The sequence below is a fragment of the Cebus imitator genome, unplaced genomic scaffold (assembly GCF_001604975.1).
Source record: "Cebus imitator isolate Cc_AM_T3 unplaced genomic scaffold, Cebus_imitator-1.0 Scaffold62, whole genome shotgun sequence".
Lineage (NCBI taxonomy): Eukaryota > Metazoa > Chordata > Mammalia > Primates > Cebidae > Cebus > Cebus imitator.
Window position 1 is genome coordinate 999254 of NW_016107377.1, and position 17890 is coordinate 1017143.

The window sequence follows — 17890 nt, forward strand, 5'->3', positions numbered from 1 at the left end:
TAGGAATCTCATGCAGCCCAACTACAGATTCTTATGGAATTCCTCAAGGTTGCAAGAAGAAATAAGAGAGAGGTATATTATTTTGTGTGTTTTACATAATGTTTTATTTACAATTGTTAACTGTTCCCGTTATGTAAAAAGCATTTCAGGCTAAAAAATTTTCTTTAAATATTTTTAAAAGCATTTGAATTTTTAGGAGGTTTCCTTAAGCTTTCTTACTTTAACTTCTTTTTTTTTTTTCTTTTTTTACAACTTGATATTTAAAAAATCATTTTGTGGAGATGTGCCAAAAAGCTATCAGTAAGACTGACTGCAATAACTTACCTAAAAGCTATAAAGAGCTGAAAATAGAATTATTAAATAACAGTATCCTTCAACATGAAAAGAAAAGAAAACTTAGGAAAATTTAGATTATAAAGCCTTAAGTAGGACATAGTTTATTTATTATGGTAAAAATGCATGTGGGCAAAAACAAGTAAAAAGATAGCTACCTGTTTAGAATTTGGGAAGTCTAACTCATGGAGGATAATTAAAAGGCAATTTTGTATCAACAGTTTTATAGTGAGCATGTTCTAATTTAACATTTGTAAAATTTCTCAGTCATTTCACACGTATACAGAATGTAGGAAAATTAAATAGTCAAAATCCTGTGTTCTGGATAGCATGGTAAAATTACTTTGAAAACTTTTTAAAGAAAATTTCTAACTGGCTGGAACCTGGTATGTTTACGTTAAGAATTGTCTAATTATGATACTTTTTACTCATTTAAAAATGTGTAAATTGTCCATTATGTGCTGTGTTCTGGGCTGTCTTTATTCTTTTCAAAAGTAAATAGAGATGTTTTACTGGATGATGAAATATTCTTTATATTGTTTGTGACTATATTTTTCTTATTTTCAACTGTTGCTAATTTACTTGTGATTTAAATATGCCTGCTAACAAACATTATCTATTATAAATTTAAGATTTACTTCTATCTCTTAGGGGTTTTTTTTGTTTGTTTTTTTTTTTGGAGGTGGGTGGGAAGGATGATGTCCAGTCATTCATTTGTTTAAATGTCTGGTGGCACAATATAAATGGCAATGTGCATGAAAGTTGCCTAATGCTCTTGCTAAAACGCATGCTCTGATTAAGGGAGCCTCTGTTAGAGCCTGACAATCTGCATTTCTAGCAAGCTTCAGTGATGTTGAAGTTCTTGGCCCTTGGACCACACTTTGAGGATCAAGGCTGAATATTTTATATGGAATTACATGTTTCTTTTTTAGACTTTGAAGTCATTGAGAATGATATTCAGTACATAAGAAAGTACCTGATAATGAATAAGTAAATGAATCAATGAAATTAACAATTAAAATCTCAAATACTTGAATTTTAAATGAAATCACTAGTTATCATCTGTGTCCTAAACTATTTTTATGAAACCTAATGGTTTTCATTAGCCTCTGAGGTGTTCAGTATTATTCATTGCTTCTGTAGGGGTCTCCTGATGCCTGCCACAAATTGTTAGACTTGACATTTTTACAGCATATAACTGTAAAACACTGTGAAGGGTCTGAAATTTTTTACCCTTTTAGCAGGTTAACAAGTTAACTTGCCACGGTTTCATCGATGCTGGCAGAAGACCTGAGACGACTGGAAATAAAAGGTTTTATTACTTATGGGACATTTGATAGCATCAGCTTCATCTTTGCATCAGTTCCTTCTGACCCCTGTATCCCACATGTGACACTGTGGAGTTGGGTCTAGGTGGATGCTGCACACACAATGGATTTGTTTGTGTTGCAGCAAAGGAATCCTCATACTAGGAAACCCCAGTCTTCTAAAAGGGGTTGCTGGCAGACCTCTTCAATGTTGGTACTGCCAGAAGACATGATTTTTTATTGGTCAGAAAACAAATCTGCCCTCTGCCCCCAGAATAAGTCACTGTTTCTGTCTTGCCAGCCTTTTGCTGTATAAACATTCTTGGAAAGATAATTTAGAACAAAAATCTATCACAAGATATGCAGAAATTGGAGAGAGATTGGAGAATTACTTCCCAACATTAATTCTTCCATGTGATCTTCATTTGGCCTTTCTCTGATGTGGTGGCCCGTGGCCTCCCACAATACCTTCTGTAATACTGACTTTGATCTTATAGCTTTGGCATAGTGTTTTTGTATTTTTGATGTTAAACTTCTGGGTGAATCATGCTGTAGAACTTTTTTGCTTGATTTTGATTTGAATCTAATGTAATCCTTGTGATTTTTTTCTCTCTCTTGGTCCACTTTTTCTTGTAGTAGGTGGGTTATCGGATGGAAGCATACTAGTTCCAAATACTTCTGGATATTTGTGTCTCCAGTGTACAGTGATTTTACTGTATTAATACATTTTGGTTTTCTTGATTTTAATATATCTATGATTTTGTGACTTTGAGTATTTTAATTTAAATTACACAAGAAATTCTGAGAAGCTATGTTAACAAATTTTAAACATTTATTACTTTGATTAAATTTCATGGATTTCGCAATAATTGGAATTAGGTACTGTATGATTTTAATAAGTTTTAGTCTACAAAATATAGTTGATTAATACCTCATGTTTTAGTGCAGACAGAATGAAGTGAGTGGTTATATTTTATTCTTGCGTGTAAGTCTATTTGCGTGTTTAATCCTCAAAATGAATATAATTGTTAAAGATCTTAGGACCTGTAATACAGTTTATAAACTTGTACTTATTCAAGTAAAATATAGATTTACTGGGAGGCAAATTGCTGCTTTTGAGTTTGTTTTTCTAAGATTAACATTCAGACTTTGAAAATTAACTTCGTGATTTCATTTGTAACTTTTAATTGGAGTTCTGATGAGTGTAGGTTTAGACATTGAGATATACCAATCAAATAAGTTAAATACCCTTTTTGGATTTAATGTTAAGATTCATTTAACTCATTTGGATAATCAGTATTCCACTGTTAAAACTGGCTAGTAATTTAGGGCCATTTAATTTTCAGTTTTATTTTTTCCTACTGACTCTCTTTAGAATATTAAGAGAATGCAAAGTGCAAGGTACATGATAGCCTTTTGCATTAGTTATCTATTGCTGTGTGACAAATTATTCTCAAATTTGATGCCCTGAAACATTAAAATTTAATATATGGGGTCTAGAATTTTGATTCAGAGTAGCAGGATGCCTTGACTCTGTGTTTCTTACCAAGCTGCAATTATAGTATTGGCCAAGGTAGCGGTTATCTCAAGGTTTGACTGGGATTCCAAGCTCACTCATCAGCTTTTGGAAAGAGATACCAATTTTTTGGCAAATGGGCTTCTCCATAGGATACCTCACTATGTGGCAGCTGGCTACCCCTCAAAAGTAACAAGTAAGAAAGCAAGAGAGAGTGTTGAAGACAGAAGTCACTGCTCTTTGTAACTTTATCCTGGAAATTATATTCTAAAGCTTTTCGCTGTTTTCTGTTTGTTAGAAGCAAATCATTGGTTAATTCCACACTCAGAATTGCACAAGGGTGTGATTACTAAGAAGTGGGGATCTTTGGAGGCCATCTTAGAACCTGCTTATTACAGCTTCTAATAGTTATAAATGAACATGTTAGTCTTCCTTCATGGTCAGATTAAACAAAAGGGCCTTGGGTTCCATGTAAAAGCCAGTCTTGTCTGTGCTAGTTTGTACCAGCATTTGAATGGTTCCCCTCTATTTCATTTGATTTAATTTTAAAATATACTTTTTTGACACTTTTGATACCCATTTAATTTACTGTAATAGAATCTTTTTGATGAGTCTTGGTTTCCTTTTCGTTTTATTGTGAATATTAGTAAATAAAATTTTAAACCATTTTTATATGAAAAACACAGAAAAGTATATAAAACAAATTTATAAAGAATTATAGTAGAGTGACCATATGTATAAACTCCATTGTAAACACAATAGAATACTACTAGAACTCCTGAAGCCCCCTTACTACCCTTTTTGTATTGCAGCCATCTTTGTTGCCCAGTAGGTAACCAGTATCCCAAAAGTTATGGTGCTTTCTTGCCTTTCTTTAATGTTTTGCTACCTGAGTGTCCATAGATCTGCCTGTTTTTGAGCGTTATGTAAGTGTGCTTGTGCAGTATGTAATCTTTTGTTCCTGTCGTCTTCAGCTAAATGTTAAGATTCATCCATATGGTTATATATGACTGTAGTTGATTGATTTTTGTTGTTGTGTAGTATTCCATTAAGTGAATATGTCCTGTTTTTGTTGGTGATAGGCATTTGAGTTATTTTCAGTTTTGGGCTGTTTACAAAAAATACTATTATATGTGTAGCCAGGTTTATTTTACTATGCATATTTATATGGAATGTATTTAGAAGTGGAATTGATGAGTCATAGGATATGTGTATCTTCAGATTTAATAGATAATGCCAAAATATTTTCTGAAACAAATTGTATTACTTATTCTTCCTATAGGCATTATATGAGCATTTTCTGTTGCACTGTGTTCTTACTGGTATGTGGTACCAGTAGATTTTTTCCAGTTTAGCTAATCTTGGGGTATAAACAATTTTCTATGGTTATAATTTTCATTTTCCTGATGACTGATGAGGTTGAGGACCTAGTACTACGTTTATTGGCCATTTGAATTTTTTTTATGTTTGTGTCTGAAGTACTTGTTTAAAAATTTTTACGTTTTTTTGTTTGATTTTTCTTAATGGTTTGATATTTATATATTCTACATAAACATTTTGTCAGATCTATCTTTCACAAATATCTTTCCCTCTAATTGGGCTGCATTCTTTTCACTGTCTTAATGATGTCATTTGATGAGCAAAAGTTTCTGATATTAATAGAGTGAAATTTATCTTTCCTGTTATAATTAGTGTCTTTTGTGTAACTTAAAGTCTTTTCCACCTGTGGTCATGAATACATTTTTCTATACAGTTCTTTGATTGGAGCTTTATTCTTTTATCTTTCATATTAAGATTTATACTCTACTTGGAGATTTATTTTTGTGTATAATGTGAGGTATAGAGATATTTTCATATGGATATCTAGCTGTCCAAGCATCCTTTATTAAAAAGTCCATTCTTTCTCCATCACTCTGAAGTTTCACCTTTGTCATATATCATGTGTTCATGTATGTGTGGGTCTGTTTCTAGGTTCTCTTTTCTGCTCCACTGGTCTTTTTAGCAATACCGAATTTTATTAAATACTAAAACTTTGAATTAAGTTGCTGTTCTTCTTTAAAGTCTGGGAATATTCCTGGCTCTCTGCATTTCAATATAAATTTGAGAATCAGCTAGTACATTTACATGGTAAACTTGCTGTGCTTTTTATTGGGATTAATTTGACTAGGTAAATTTGGAAGACTGTGTATTTACAATATTGAATCTTTTAATCCATGAACATGGTACTTCCCTCTATATTTAGACTTTTCAAATATCCTTAAAATTTTTTTATTTTTCAGGGTATTCTTACACATCTTTATTTTAGATTTAGTCACTTTTGATGCTATTGTAAATGATGTCTGTGTCTTTAACTTCAGTTTCTTATGCTAGTATATGGAAATACAGTTGCATTTTACATACAGATTTCTTAAAATATCCAGGAACCTGGTTAAACTCACATTAATCCTAATTTATTTGTAGATTCTTTTATATTTTCTATGTGCACATCATAATCTGCAAATAATAACAGTTTAGTTTCAATCTTTATGATCCTTATATCTTTCATTTATTTTTCTTGTCTTACTCTGCTGGCTAGGACATCCGGTACAATGATGAATAGAAGTGGTGATAGCGGGGCATCCTAGTCTTGATGCTGATCTCAAAGTGAAAGCATTCGACGTGTCACCATTAGGTATGATGTTTTCTGTAGGTTTTTTTTTAGGTACTTTTTATCACTCAAGGCAGTAAATTTCTATTCCCAGTTTGCTAAGAGAAGTTTTAAAAAATTTCTAAATGGGGTTGAGTAGTCTTCAGAATTTTTGTGCATCTGATATCACCATACAGTTTTTTCTTTTCATTCTGTTAATGTGAATAATTACATTGGTTTAACATTGGAAAGTCAGTCAACTTTGCACCTAGAGTGACCAACCATCCTGACTGGCTCAGGGATGTCTTATATCTTAGTTATATCGCTGAAGGTTCTGCATTTTAGGAAACCCCACCAGGACAGTTGGTCCCCCTACTTGCATCCTTTATATAAACCAAACCTGGCCATTTTGTATATCCTCTTCTCTGTGATTTGGTTTGCTTATATTTTGTTTAGGATTTTTGCATCTATGTTCATCAGTGAGATTATTTTTTTCTTACACATATCTTGTCCAGTTTTGCAATAAAGATTATGCCAGCTTTATCAAATGAGTTGGGAAATATATCTTCTTTTTAAATTTTCTGAAATAATTTGTGTAATCTGTGGGCATCTTTGTTGAATGTTTAAAGACCTTAGTGGAGAAGCAATCTGGACCTGTGACTTGTTTGCAGGAAGGTTTAAGTTATTGAATCCATTACTTGAACAGTTATATTCTTATTAAGTTTTTTGTTTTAGATGTCACTTTTTATATGTTAAATTTTTTCTAGTCATTCTTTATGTCATCTCAGTTTTCAGATTTATTGGCATAAGATTGGTCTTAATAGTCTTTTAAGTTATTAGTGTTGCTAGGGTTGGCATTGTTTATTTTACTTGTTCCTTTCTCTTTCTCTCTTTTTTTTTTGATCAGTTCTTGCAAGGAATATATCAATTATATGAATTTTGTCTAAGAACCAACTTTTGAGTTTGTTTTTACTCTCTATTTTGTTTTCTATTTTATTTATATTCTTTTTTATTTCCATCTTGCTTTCTTTGGTTTTACTTTTTTGTTCCTTCCTAATCTGTTAGCTTGGGTGGATATGCATATTATTATGCAGATTGTTTCTTCCAATGTAGGCATTTAGGGCCATAGTTTCTTATTTTTTAATCTGTACCTAATTCTTTTGGCATCATATTTTGTTTATTATTTAGTTCAAAAGAATTTCTTTTTTCATTATATTTTATTCTTAGGCCTGTGGGTTATTTAGAAACAAGTGTCTTATTACTTGAACATTGAGATTTTGTCTTTTCTGTTTTGGATTTCTATTATAATTGCATTGTAATCAGAAAGTTGTGTTATCTTTCTTTGAATATAATATTTGCTGTACTAACTGGTAATTGGTTAAATTTTGAAATACTTGTGCTTGAAAAGAATGTGTTTTCTGCAGTTGTGTGATTCGTTGTAATGTCGTTAAATGTGTGGTGAGAATTTCCTGCATTCATACCAGGTCTTTGTTTTCTTGTTATACCTAGTACTGGCTCATTATCTTTGAGGTGAATTTCTCATAGATAGCATATGGTTGGACTATGCTTTGTAAATCTACTCTGCCAGGCTCAGTCTTTTAATTATGTATTTAGGCTATTTATTTAATATAAATGTTATGATGTAACCAGCCATTTTATTTTTTGTTTTTCTCTCTTTTCTCTTTTTTTTTTTTTCATGTTTTTGAATTTCTTCTCAGAAATATCTTTTGTTTTGTGTTTCTTTTTTTAGTTATTGTTGCTTTTCTGTTTTTCTCTCTATGGGTTTTTGAACAGTTTTTGGAATTCCGTTTTGATTTATCTATAATGTTTTTAAGTAAATTTTTTGTATCATATTTTAGTTGTTGCTCTTTATATTACAGCATATATTTTTAACTTATCAGTCTACTGGTATTGACATTTGTTTACATTTGCTCTTAAATAAGCCGTCTTATTTTGCCCCTTCACTACTCTATTATTTATTTATTTGGTTTTGTTCTTGCTTTTTCTGTTTTCTTCTCAGCTTAAAACAAAATATTGGCTGGACACAGTGGCTGGTGCCTATAATCCTAACACTTTGGGAGGCTGAGGTGGAAGGATCAGTTGAGGCCAGGAGTTCCAAGACCAACCTGGGCAATATAGTGAGACTTTGTCTCTACAAACTAGTTTTTAAATAAATTTGTGGAGCATGGTGGCCTATGCCTGTAATCCCAGCTCCTTAGGAGGCTGAGGTGGGAGGATCACTTGAGCCTAGGAGGCAGAGGCTTTAGTGAGCTGAGATTGTGCCACTGTATTCCAGCCTGGGTGACAGAATGAGTCCCTGTCTTTAAAAAAAAACAAACAAAAAAGAGAAAGTACTATGAAAGGATTAAATAAAGTCTTTTAATCAGGTCTGCCATTTCAGGAACTAGATATTAAGTATGTGTGTGTTTGTGGAGTGATAGTATGGGGTGATAAGTGTTTTGGCTTGCTGTAGTGTGCACTATGTATGGCTAAATGCTTTGTTTTTGGTAGTAACTCTCTTAGAATTAGTGTATATTAGGTTTTCCTTCTTGATTATTAATTATTTTATTTATTTATTTGTTTTTTGAGACGGAGTCCTGCTCTGTCGCCCAGGCTGGAGTGCAGTGGTGCAATCTTGGCTCACTGCACCCTGCGCCTCCTGGTTCAAGTGATTCTCCTGCCTCAGCCTCCTGAGTAGCTGGCAGTGCAGGTGCCTACCAATACCCCTGGCTAATTTTTGTATTTTTAGTAGAGACAGGGATTAACCATGTTGGCCAGGCTGGTCTTGAACTCCTGACCTCAGGTGATCCACGTACCTCAGCCTCCCAAAGTGTTGGGATTACAGGCGTGAGCCACTGTATCTAGCCTTGATTTTTAAAATCAGCTTTTCCCCAGTGAAAGTGAAATGGTATATTCTTTTCAGTTTGGAACAATTATATATAATTTATTCTAAATTATATTAAAAATTCAAATAATGTGTTTAATATTTAAGCATATCTTTATCAAGCCACTAATGAAAGTCAAATGAGTACCAACAAAACCTACCTACACCAAAGCTATTGTCAATAATGGGAGACTCTCTCTCTTATCCTCATAAGGGATTCTGAGACTTACTTACTCTTTACATTTACATGAAATATTTCTATCAGTTTTTTGGGGGGACTTTTGCCCAGTGTTAAGAGAGTGCTTGCTGTTGGTTCCTTACTCCCATGCTATCAAATAGCATTGTCTTAGTTCTCCATCTTATATATTTATTTTTTATTTTAAGTAACACCAAACTCTGTAATGGTGTTAAAGTAAATGTGATCTAGTGGTTTATTATCATTCCTAGTTTGTGATTGATTTTCCTTTAGGTTAAGCAGTTCAGCTTCTTGATTTTCTTCATGTGTCTTTCAAACATTCTTAGGCTCATATTCAGGCTTTTCTTCTAGGTTCTCCTTCTTTGGGTTATGAGATTTGCACAGTGAATTTAGCCCATTTCTTCTTTCCACATCCTTGAAATGGTTGTCCTTCAGCTTTTATCTATTTACTTGTATTAAAATATCTTGTACTATATAACTTACAGCTCCAAATCCCTTCAGAATTCTCATCTTGAAATGGAAGCACCTCAAATCTAATACATGCTCTCAACAGATTTTATTCCAAACTTTTTTCTCTTTAATATTTCTTGCCTGATATCATTTTGTTTTGCATTCTATCCGTATATTTATCAGGACAACACTATGCCTTTGTTAATTCATTTTTAAATTGAACCATACACAATTGCTGTTTCTGAAGGAAAAATTGTTTTATTATTGGCAGTTATATGAGGTTCACCTCATATATAGTAGCCTCCATATGTAACAATAGGTATATTAGCCAGTAAAAGCTTTGAGGTACTAGCAGATGGAACATTATTTTTAGAGAAGACATTAGAGTTTAATATTTTGAGATTTCAGGTGACATTGGAAATTTTTCTGAAATTTCAAGTTCAAAAACAGAATAAAAATTGATTTCAGTTATTTATTGTATATCATACAAATGATATTGGCTGTCTTTGGCTACTGAAATTATAGATATTTACTTTTTTAATATAATTTCAACTTTTATTTTAGATTCAGGGAGTACATACACCGGTTTCTTATGTAGATAGATACATTGTGTGATGCTAAGGTTTGGGGTATGATTGGCCCCATCACTCTGAAATGTGAGCATAGTACTCAACAGTTAGTTCTTCGATCCCTTGTCCCCTCCCCAACCCTAGTAGTTCCCAGCGTCTGTTGTAACTATCTTTATGAGTATCTGATGACTCCCAGTTACAAATGAGAACATGTGGTATTTGGTTTTCTCTTCCTGTGTTAATTCACTTAGGATGATGGCCTCCAGGTCCATCCATGTTGCTGCAAATGACATGATTTTGTTCTTTTTAATGGTGGCATAGTATTCCATGGCATCTGTATATCACATCTTTATTGAGACCACCATTGATGGGCAATGGTGGGCGTTGATGAATGTTTGCTGTGATGAATAGACTGCAATGAACATACATATACATTGTCTTTTAAGTAGAACGATTTATTTATTTTGAGGGGGAGATACATACTCAGTAATGTGATTACTGAGTCAAATGGTAGTTCTCTTTTAAGTTTTTTCAGAAATCTTCAAACACCATTCACCACAGTGGCTGAACTAATTTACATTCCCACCAGCAGTGTATAAACAAACATTCCTTTTTCTCTTCAGCCTCACTAGCATCTCTTGTTTTATTTTATTTTTATTTTTTTCACTTTTTAATAATAGCCATTCTGACTGGTGTGAGATGGTATCTCATTTTGGTATTTATTAACGTTTATCTGATGATTAGTGATATTGAGCGTTTTTTCATGTGTGATGGCCGCCTGTATGTTGCCTTTTGGGAATTGTCTGTTTATGTCTATCCCAACTTTTTTTTTTTTTTTTTTAATTCCTTCAGTCTTTCTAAGGTTCAATTCAGATATATCTCCACTTTTTAATGGGGTTATTTGTTTTTTGTTTTTCATTTATTTGAGTTTTTTTTAGATTCTGGATATTAGACCTTTTGTCAGATACTCATTCTTCTTGTTAAATGTATTTTTTAAAACAATTATTCTAAAGACCTCTCATAGTAGAGCATTTGCTTAAATGAAAATTTCAAGAGTGGAGCATTTTAAGGTAGTTAACTGAAAATGTTTAAGGGATGACTATGGGAGTGTTTTGCTGAAGTAGAGATCAGCATCACTGGAGCTGAAAATGTCCATGAACCAAAAGGCTTCAATGATGGTGGGGAATAACTGGAATGTTTATAGATGGCTAAAGTGGGTAGACAAGGATTTGGCTGCTTAGTATGAGCGAGACAGAGTGGTTTTTATGGTATGGTAGAAAACTAATTTTAGGTTGGAATACTAATTGTTGGAAATGGCCATGGAATGGAGTAGAAATGGTGAGTTCCTATCTATTAATAAGTCCTGTAAACTCTGGGGCTTTAGAGACTTTTATCAGTTGAGCAGCTGTTATGTGAAAGAGTTTCAGAACAGACAGTGTCTTTAAGAGTGAGCAGTGCTTCAGTTAAGGTGGCATTCTGTGACATGTTTTAAGGTGATAGGAAGTTTATTAAAGTAGATAGATGAGTTTGAAAGCTTTTGAAAATGCAAATCACTCTTTTAACCTTTGATTTCTCTAATAGTGCTGTCATTTCCCCTGATTTTCTGGCTGCCACTTTGCCCTTCTTGATAACTAATGCTGCTTCTTCCTTTACTCATCTCTTTAACATTGGTGTTCCCTACCATTCCAGTTTGTTTTTTATCTTTTCCGACAATACTGATTGATGTTAAACAAGTTCATTTATTGCCTTAGCTTCAGCCTTTGATTTGATTTAATTTTCAATCAAATTTTAGTCATCTAGTCCTCTTCCTACCCCACCAGCTCTTCATTAGATGTGGTCTATATTCCCTTAGTACGTTGCATAACATCATCAAAATGTTTAATACGATATTTCAACTATTGGCTTTCTTGTTTGCCATCTCACCTGGACTGAACTTAGTGAGGGAAAGGGATACAGTTGTTTTTAGATCCTGTTCTTCTCAGTGCTTAGGAAGGTGCCTAGAATTGGTAAATAGTTGAATGAATATATTATTAATTAGATTACCAACTTTGCTTGTATTGCCACAGAAGAGGCGATGCTAATGCTAATAGGTCTGTAAAAAAAAAAAAAAAAAAAAAAACCCTGTTCAACCTTATCAGTCATTAAATAAATGAATTAATAGTAAGGTACTGCTTTCAATAGGTGGGAAAGCATAGTAGTCAACAGCATAAATTCTGGAACAAGAATCCTACCTTAATTTGAATTCCAGTTCTGTCACTTACTCACTGAATGATTTTTGGACAAATCATTTAACCCTTCTGTGCCTCATTTTTCATATCTGGCAATCAGTAATGTATAAGTTTTGTTAATATTTTACATTTTATAAATTTGTTCACTGTATCTGGATTAAAGTAAGACAACCGCATACTGGCGATAGAAATTTAAATTGGTATTGTGTTTCTGGAAAGCAGTTTTCTTTTGATTGAATGATTTTATTTTTAATACTCTCTTAATAAAATCTGAAGTAACATTTTAATACAATCTGAAAATGAAATGAAATGAAATCTAAAAGGCCAGTATGTTCCAGAATTATATGTGATAGTTTGCAGGCAACTTAAATCGCTAAGGAGAAAGGGAATGGTTCAATATATTGTTGAATGTTTCATCAGTTACAATGTTTGCATTTTAGTGGCATGTTTTTTAATGATTATTAAGATTGAATAGGCAAGATATAAAAATTAAAATATTATCTCAACTGTGTTTTTAAAAACCCTTAAGAAGGAGGTGTTCAGATACTAACCTGTGGTTGCTTTTGGGTGAGGGGATTTAACCTCTCTCAGACTAATCTTTATTTATAAACTGTGATTAAAGCCCTGGCACAGTGGCTGACGTCTGTAATCTCAGCAATTTGGGAGGCTGAGGCGGGCAGATTGCTTAAGCTCAAAAGTTGGAGACCAGCCTCGACAACATAGTGAAACCCCTTTCTATTAAAAATTTAAAAATTAGCCAGGCACGGTGGCTCATGCCTGTAATCCCAGCACTTTGGGAGGCCAAGGCGGGTGGATCGCCTGAGGTCAGGAGTTCAAGACCAGCCTGGCCAACATGGTGAAACCCTGTCTCTTAAAAAAAATAAAAATTAAAATTAAATAAAGTATCATTAACAACTAACATGCTGAATTTTTCTGTTTGATTGTTAACAGTTAAATGAGGTAATGTGGAAGTTCTTTGGCTATCTTGTATTTTTTTAAGTCACTGTCATTGTTCATCTCTCATACTTTTATTGTAAAATCAAACTTGTATTAAAGAAGTACAACATTGTGTTTTCTTAAACATAATTCTCTACCTTTGCATTTAAAAATGGGAACTTCTAGCTGTATTTTGTTGATGGTTATCCCTCTTGTTAATTTGCCTTTAGTGCCTAGTTTGATATGTAAATTTATTTTATGATTGTGGTGATGCCATTTTGGTTTGGCTTAGGCTTTTTTTTTTTTTGTCTCTCTCTCTCTCTATTTAATCTGCAGCAACTGGAACAGATCCAGAAGGAGCTAAGTGTTTTGGAAGAGGATATTAAGAGAGTGGAAGTAAGGAATCAAAAGTTTCTCCCATCTTTAGCAGTTTTTCAATTTCTTGAAATTGTCACCTTTCTGTTAAGTTTATGGGATTGGTCTTGGTTACAAAGAAACAGCTGTTACTTTCATTTTAATTGAGAATGGATTTTTGTAGAAAAAACATTCTGAACACTTGATGATAAGATATAGTCTAAATTTGTTTTACAATGTTTTATTGCCGTAATTTTTCTTGATTAGATTGACCCCAAAAAATCACTCTCTTTTCTTGGAGTGCTGTCATAATAACTTAAAACTGTCAATTATTACCACTAAAATGCTTTTTAAAAATTAATTTTACATATCTATGCACATTTCTAGGTGTTAAAGTTAATTGAAAAAGAAATATAAGAATACATTACCAATATTCTGGGAATTTACAGTTTAATATAATTTACCCAAGGAAATTTATTGGAGGATCCTTGGGAGTCTCATAGGATATTATGATGTGAGGCTTTTGCCTTTGGCTGTATTTGTTAATAAATTTAGTTTATGTTTTTAATTTTTAATGTGTGTTATAATTTTCTTTTGCTGATACATAGAACATGTTAAAGATTAATGGATTTAATAGTTAGTGGATGTTCACTATCCTCTGTGGCATTCTTAAGTTGTTACACATTTATGTCACTTACTTGACTGTATGATTGAGCTGAACTTGGATTTGCCAGAAATAATTCTACCTGGTTATTCATCTTTAGTGGCATTTTAAAATTTGCTATTTTTTCAATAATCAAAATATAGTACATAAAAAAGGAAGCTAGGTTGTCAGTGTAATTCAGAGACAAAATTTATATGATGATTGATTAGGCCTATTATTCTGGATTACTGATAAAAAAATTAGAATTTAACTCATTGTTAAACAAAGCTAATATTTCAGTCTTAATGTTTCTAGAGAATATATTTAAAGCTGAGATTGACATATCCTGGGTGCTTTTTGTGTGAAGAGTTGAACCTAATGATCCAGTTACCTTACTGTCATATTTATCTTAATATTTATCAATAGGTTATCAACCGAATTAATGATTTGCTAGTTCACTATTCACATAGTATAGTGTACATTTCATTTAAAATGTTTACATTTATCTTTTTCTGCATTTGGTGGCTTAATGATGAACAATATTTAGTGAACAATTGATAGTTCTTTAAGATTGTGTACCATAGAAAAGGTTTGTCTCTTTTCACAGTCCTTGCTTTTGTACTCCGGAGAGGAAGCCTTCAGAAATTTGATATTGAGACAATCAGGGACTGATGAAAACCTGGGAATAGAAAGGAATATATCATGCCTCTTTTTGATTTATATATCTTGTATTTGAAATGTCTACTATAATTCAAATAATTTTACTTTCAGGAAATGAGTGGCTTATATTCTCCTGTCAGTGAGGATAGCACAGTGCCTCAATTTGAAGCTCCTTCTCCATCACACAGGTACAAAGCTTCACACTTGCAATTGATTAGAATTCATATTACAAAGTATGCATATGGTCTAGTCCTTAGGAGCCTTTTCCATGCAGTGTATGAAACCCCTGAGAAATTACTTTGGTCATGATCTAGAAATGAGATTTATATGGCCCATCTGTTTCCTTAATGAGCTGAATTTCATACTAGGAAGAGTTAGCGAGTGCAATACTATAACGTTATGAATTCACAGTTGAATTAAAAGTTTCATGAATTTCTTAAAGTAATGATAGCTTAAAATATCTTGTGAAAGGCAGATGACATTAAAAATCTAAATTTGAGAACATGAAGTGGCAATACTAGGGAAAAATGTGATAAAATTAAGCCTTGGACTTTTCTCCCTGACTTGTTAAATTTTATGGGGCAGATCACTTTTCCCACATTTGAAATGAGGGCAATAGATCTATTAGTTTAGATTTCCCTGGTATTTTCTTATGACTCCTTGTTGTTAGTTTAATTAATTCTCCTATATGCTGTATTAGAGTGGGGTTATATTTGTCTTCCTCTTGACCATTTCCCAATATTTTAGAATAAATGCCTGGCTTCATTTAGTAGTAGGTATTTGTAAAATATAGTGAATGTGTGTGATTCCCTTTTAGCTCTAAAATTCTATTTCATGAAATATGTACTTTCTTAATCTTGAATTTTGAATTTTTATGCTTGAAATGTTCAAACTAAGTACAATTTTACATGAAATCATTTGTTTTTGATTTGTTAAATTCACTGTCTGTTTAGGATAATGATTTAATGGAATTTTATCAGACAAATAGTTTTAGGATAATGTGTACTATCAGGAAGTCCAGTGCTACTGTGGTAGACTATACTAACCTTCAGAAACTTTATCAGTTTAGGAAAGCTATTACGGATCTAATGTGGTACATCGTGTACAGAAAGGGTGCAGGGATGTTCTAGTTAACAGCATTCTTGAGAGGTTTGACATTTTTCCTATTAATTATAGTACAGAGAATCCTTGTGAGTTCTAGTTGATACTGGCGTCATTTTAGCTGTGTAATTCAGCTGATTTTCTTCTACATTTTACTTTCTTTAAAACATTTGAGAATGACTAGGTCTTTGTATATTGTTATCTTTAAGCCTAGAATTCAGTTCTGATATGCACAGGATCTTTGTCAGTGGAATATTTATTATGTAAGTACATACAGGGAAGAAAACGTTGTCACATCACAAAAAGTTCACTAATAAACTGGTGATTCATTCCCATTGTCTTACTGCTCTCTGTTTAACAGTAGCAAAATTTTTTTGGTATCTATTGTTTCCAGATCTTTGTCACTCAGTCTCTCATTGATTGTTGGAATTTATGAACTTGTGACAGTATAGTGCATTTACTTAATTGCTCTATTTATTTGAATGCCTCTGATGTGCTAGGGACTATTCTAGGTGTTGGATCTAGCTGACAAGGTTCCTGTCCTTTTAGAGCTTACCTTTTGGGATGTGTGTATGGAGGTTGGGGGAGATGCTAATAGAGCCAATGTATAGTATAGTAGTAGTATCTAACATATAATACAGTTATGCACTGCATAATGACATTTCAGTCAGTGATGGACTGCATATGTGATGGTGATCTCATAAGAAAATAATAGGGCACATAAAGAAACCTAATATATGACACTTGATATTGGCATTGCAGATCAGGTAGGGGAAATGATTGATATTCAGTAATGGTGGTGGGACATTGGTACACATACCATCCTGGTTTGTATAAGTATACTCTAAGATCACATATTGACAAAATTGCCTAGTGACACATTTCTCAGAATGTATCCCTGTCATTGAGTCTGTGTGACTGTAGTACCTTAGGAAGAATAATTAGGCATGCGAGGGCTTTGCAAGAGGATTCTGTTGTAGTTTTCATAGTCAAGCTTCTCCAAGGAGGTGACATTTAAATTGACACATGAATGAAGTAAAGACTAATTATGATGGAATGTTATGGGATAGTGTTGAGCAGGATTTGGCTTAGATTTTTAAGTGTTTATTTGAATCCCTGTGTGGAGGACAGAGAAGATACTATCAGTGTCTCTCTCAACCCCCTGACATTGGAAGCTGGGAGGAAAATTAGGAAGCATTGTAGAAGTCCAGAAGAGAGGAGATGTTGGTTTGCATTAGGATTTTATTTATGGAAGAGGTAAGAGTGGTTGTATTGTAAAATAAAGTAGTAGATCTTGTAAAACATACTAGATTTTGTGAAATTTATGGATATTTATGGAGAATCGCTAAAATTGCTTGCAAAGCTGTCATTAAATTAGATTCTAGCAGAGTTATACTGGTTAACAGTTCAAGAAGAGAAAATAGGCAAAGAGTATTTTCTTTAAGAGTGTTTTGATATTTTCTGTAAACAAGTGATTTGAATATCACTCAAGGATGAAGAGAGGCACTTCGGAAAAATGATGTAGCCCTTAAATACTCTTGAGTGAAAATGATCTAAAGATTTGAAATCAGACATGCTGGGAAGAATATTATATAATACTATTCATATTTGATTTTCCTTTATTCTTAATAGCATGTAGTTGCAATTATATTAATCTTTTTTACTTTCATAATTATTAGCTTTGCTATTTAAATGCCAGTTTTTGTTCTTATTCCTCACTAAAAAGTTTTGATCTCTCTTTTCAGGCTTACTTTACAAAGCTCTCTCCTAGATTTGTTAGTTTTCTACAATGAAGATCTTTATTATATGTCAGGTCACTGAATCCTTTATGTAGATTCTGGGTTTACGCTTAGATTATGTATTTAAATGAAAAAGAAAAGCAGAAGCCAAATAATGGTATTCTCTCCCTTTCACAGCCCCACAGAATTTTATATTCTACCTATTTTGATTAGCTGTAATTGTCATATCCTGTTTTGCCGCTTCTGCCTTGTTTAGATCCTTAGCATCACTGAATCTAGCAATAATCTTTTAATCTATCCTCTTATGTGTTATTGACAGAAATATGATGTTTCTTTCCTGTTTAAAAA

General features: G+C 32.8%; 1 protein-coding gene across 5 annotated transcripts in view; it reads left to right on the plus strand.

Moving 5' to 3' along the window:
• COP1 (COP1 E3 ubiquitin ligase) overlaps positions 1-17890 on the plus strand; it is a 172480-nt gene continuing 154590 nt past the window's right edge. Inside the window, exons 1-4 of one of the 5 annotated variants that reach the window (XM_017529941.2) lie at positions 1-72; positions 5732-5827; positions 13382-13441; positions 14814-14890. In XM_017529941.2, coding sequence (XP_017385430.1) covers positions 14817-14890 — 74 coding nt within the window. In that variant the 5' untranslated portion in view covers positions 1-72; positions 5732-5827; positions 13382-13441; positions 14814-14816. Of the gene's footprint in view, positions 73-1583; positions 1646-5731; positions 5828-13381; positions 13442-14813; positions 14891-17890 lie in introns of those variants that run through there. The other 4 variants (XM_017529939.1, XM_037739056.1, XM_017529940.2 and 1 more) reach the window with 4 other exon arrangements.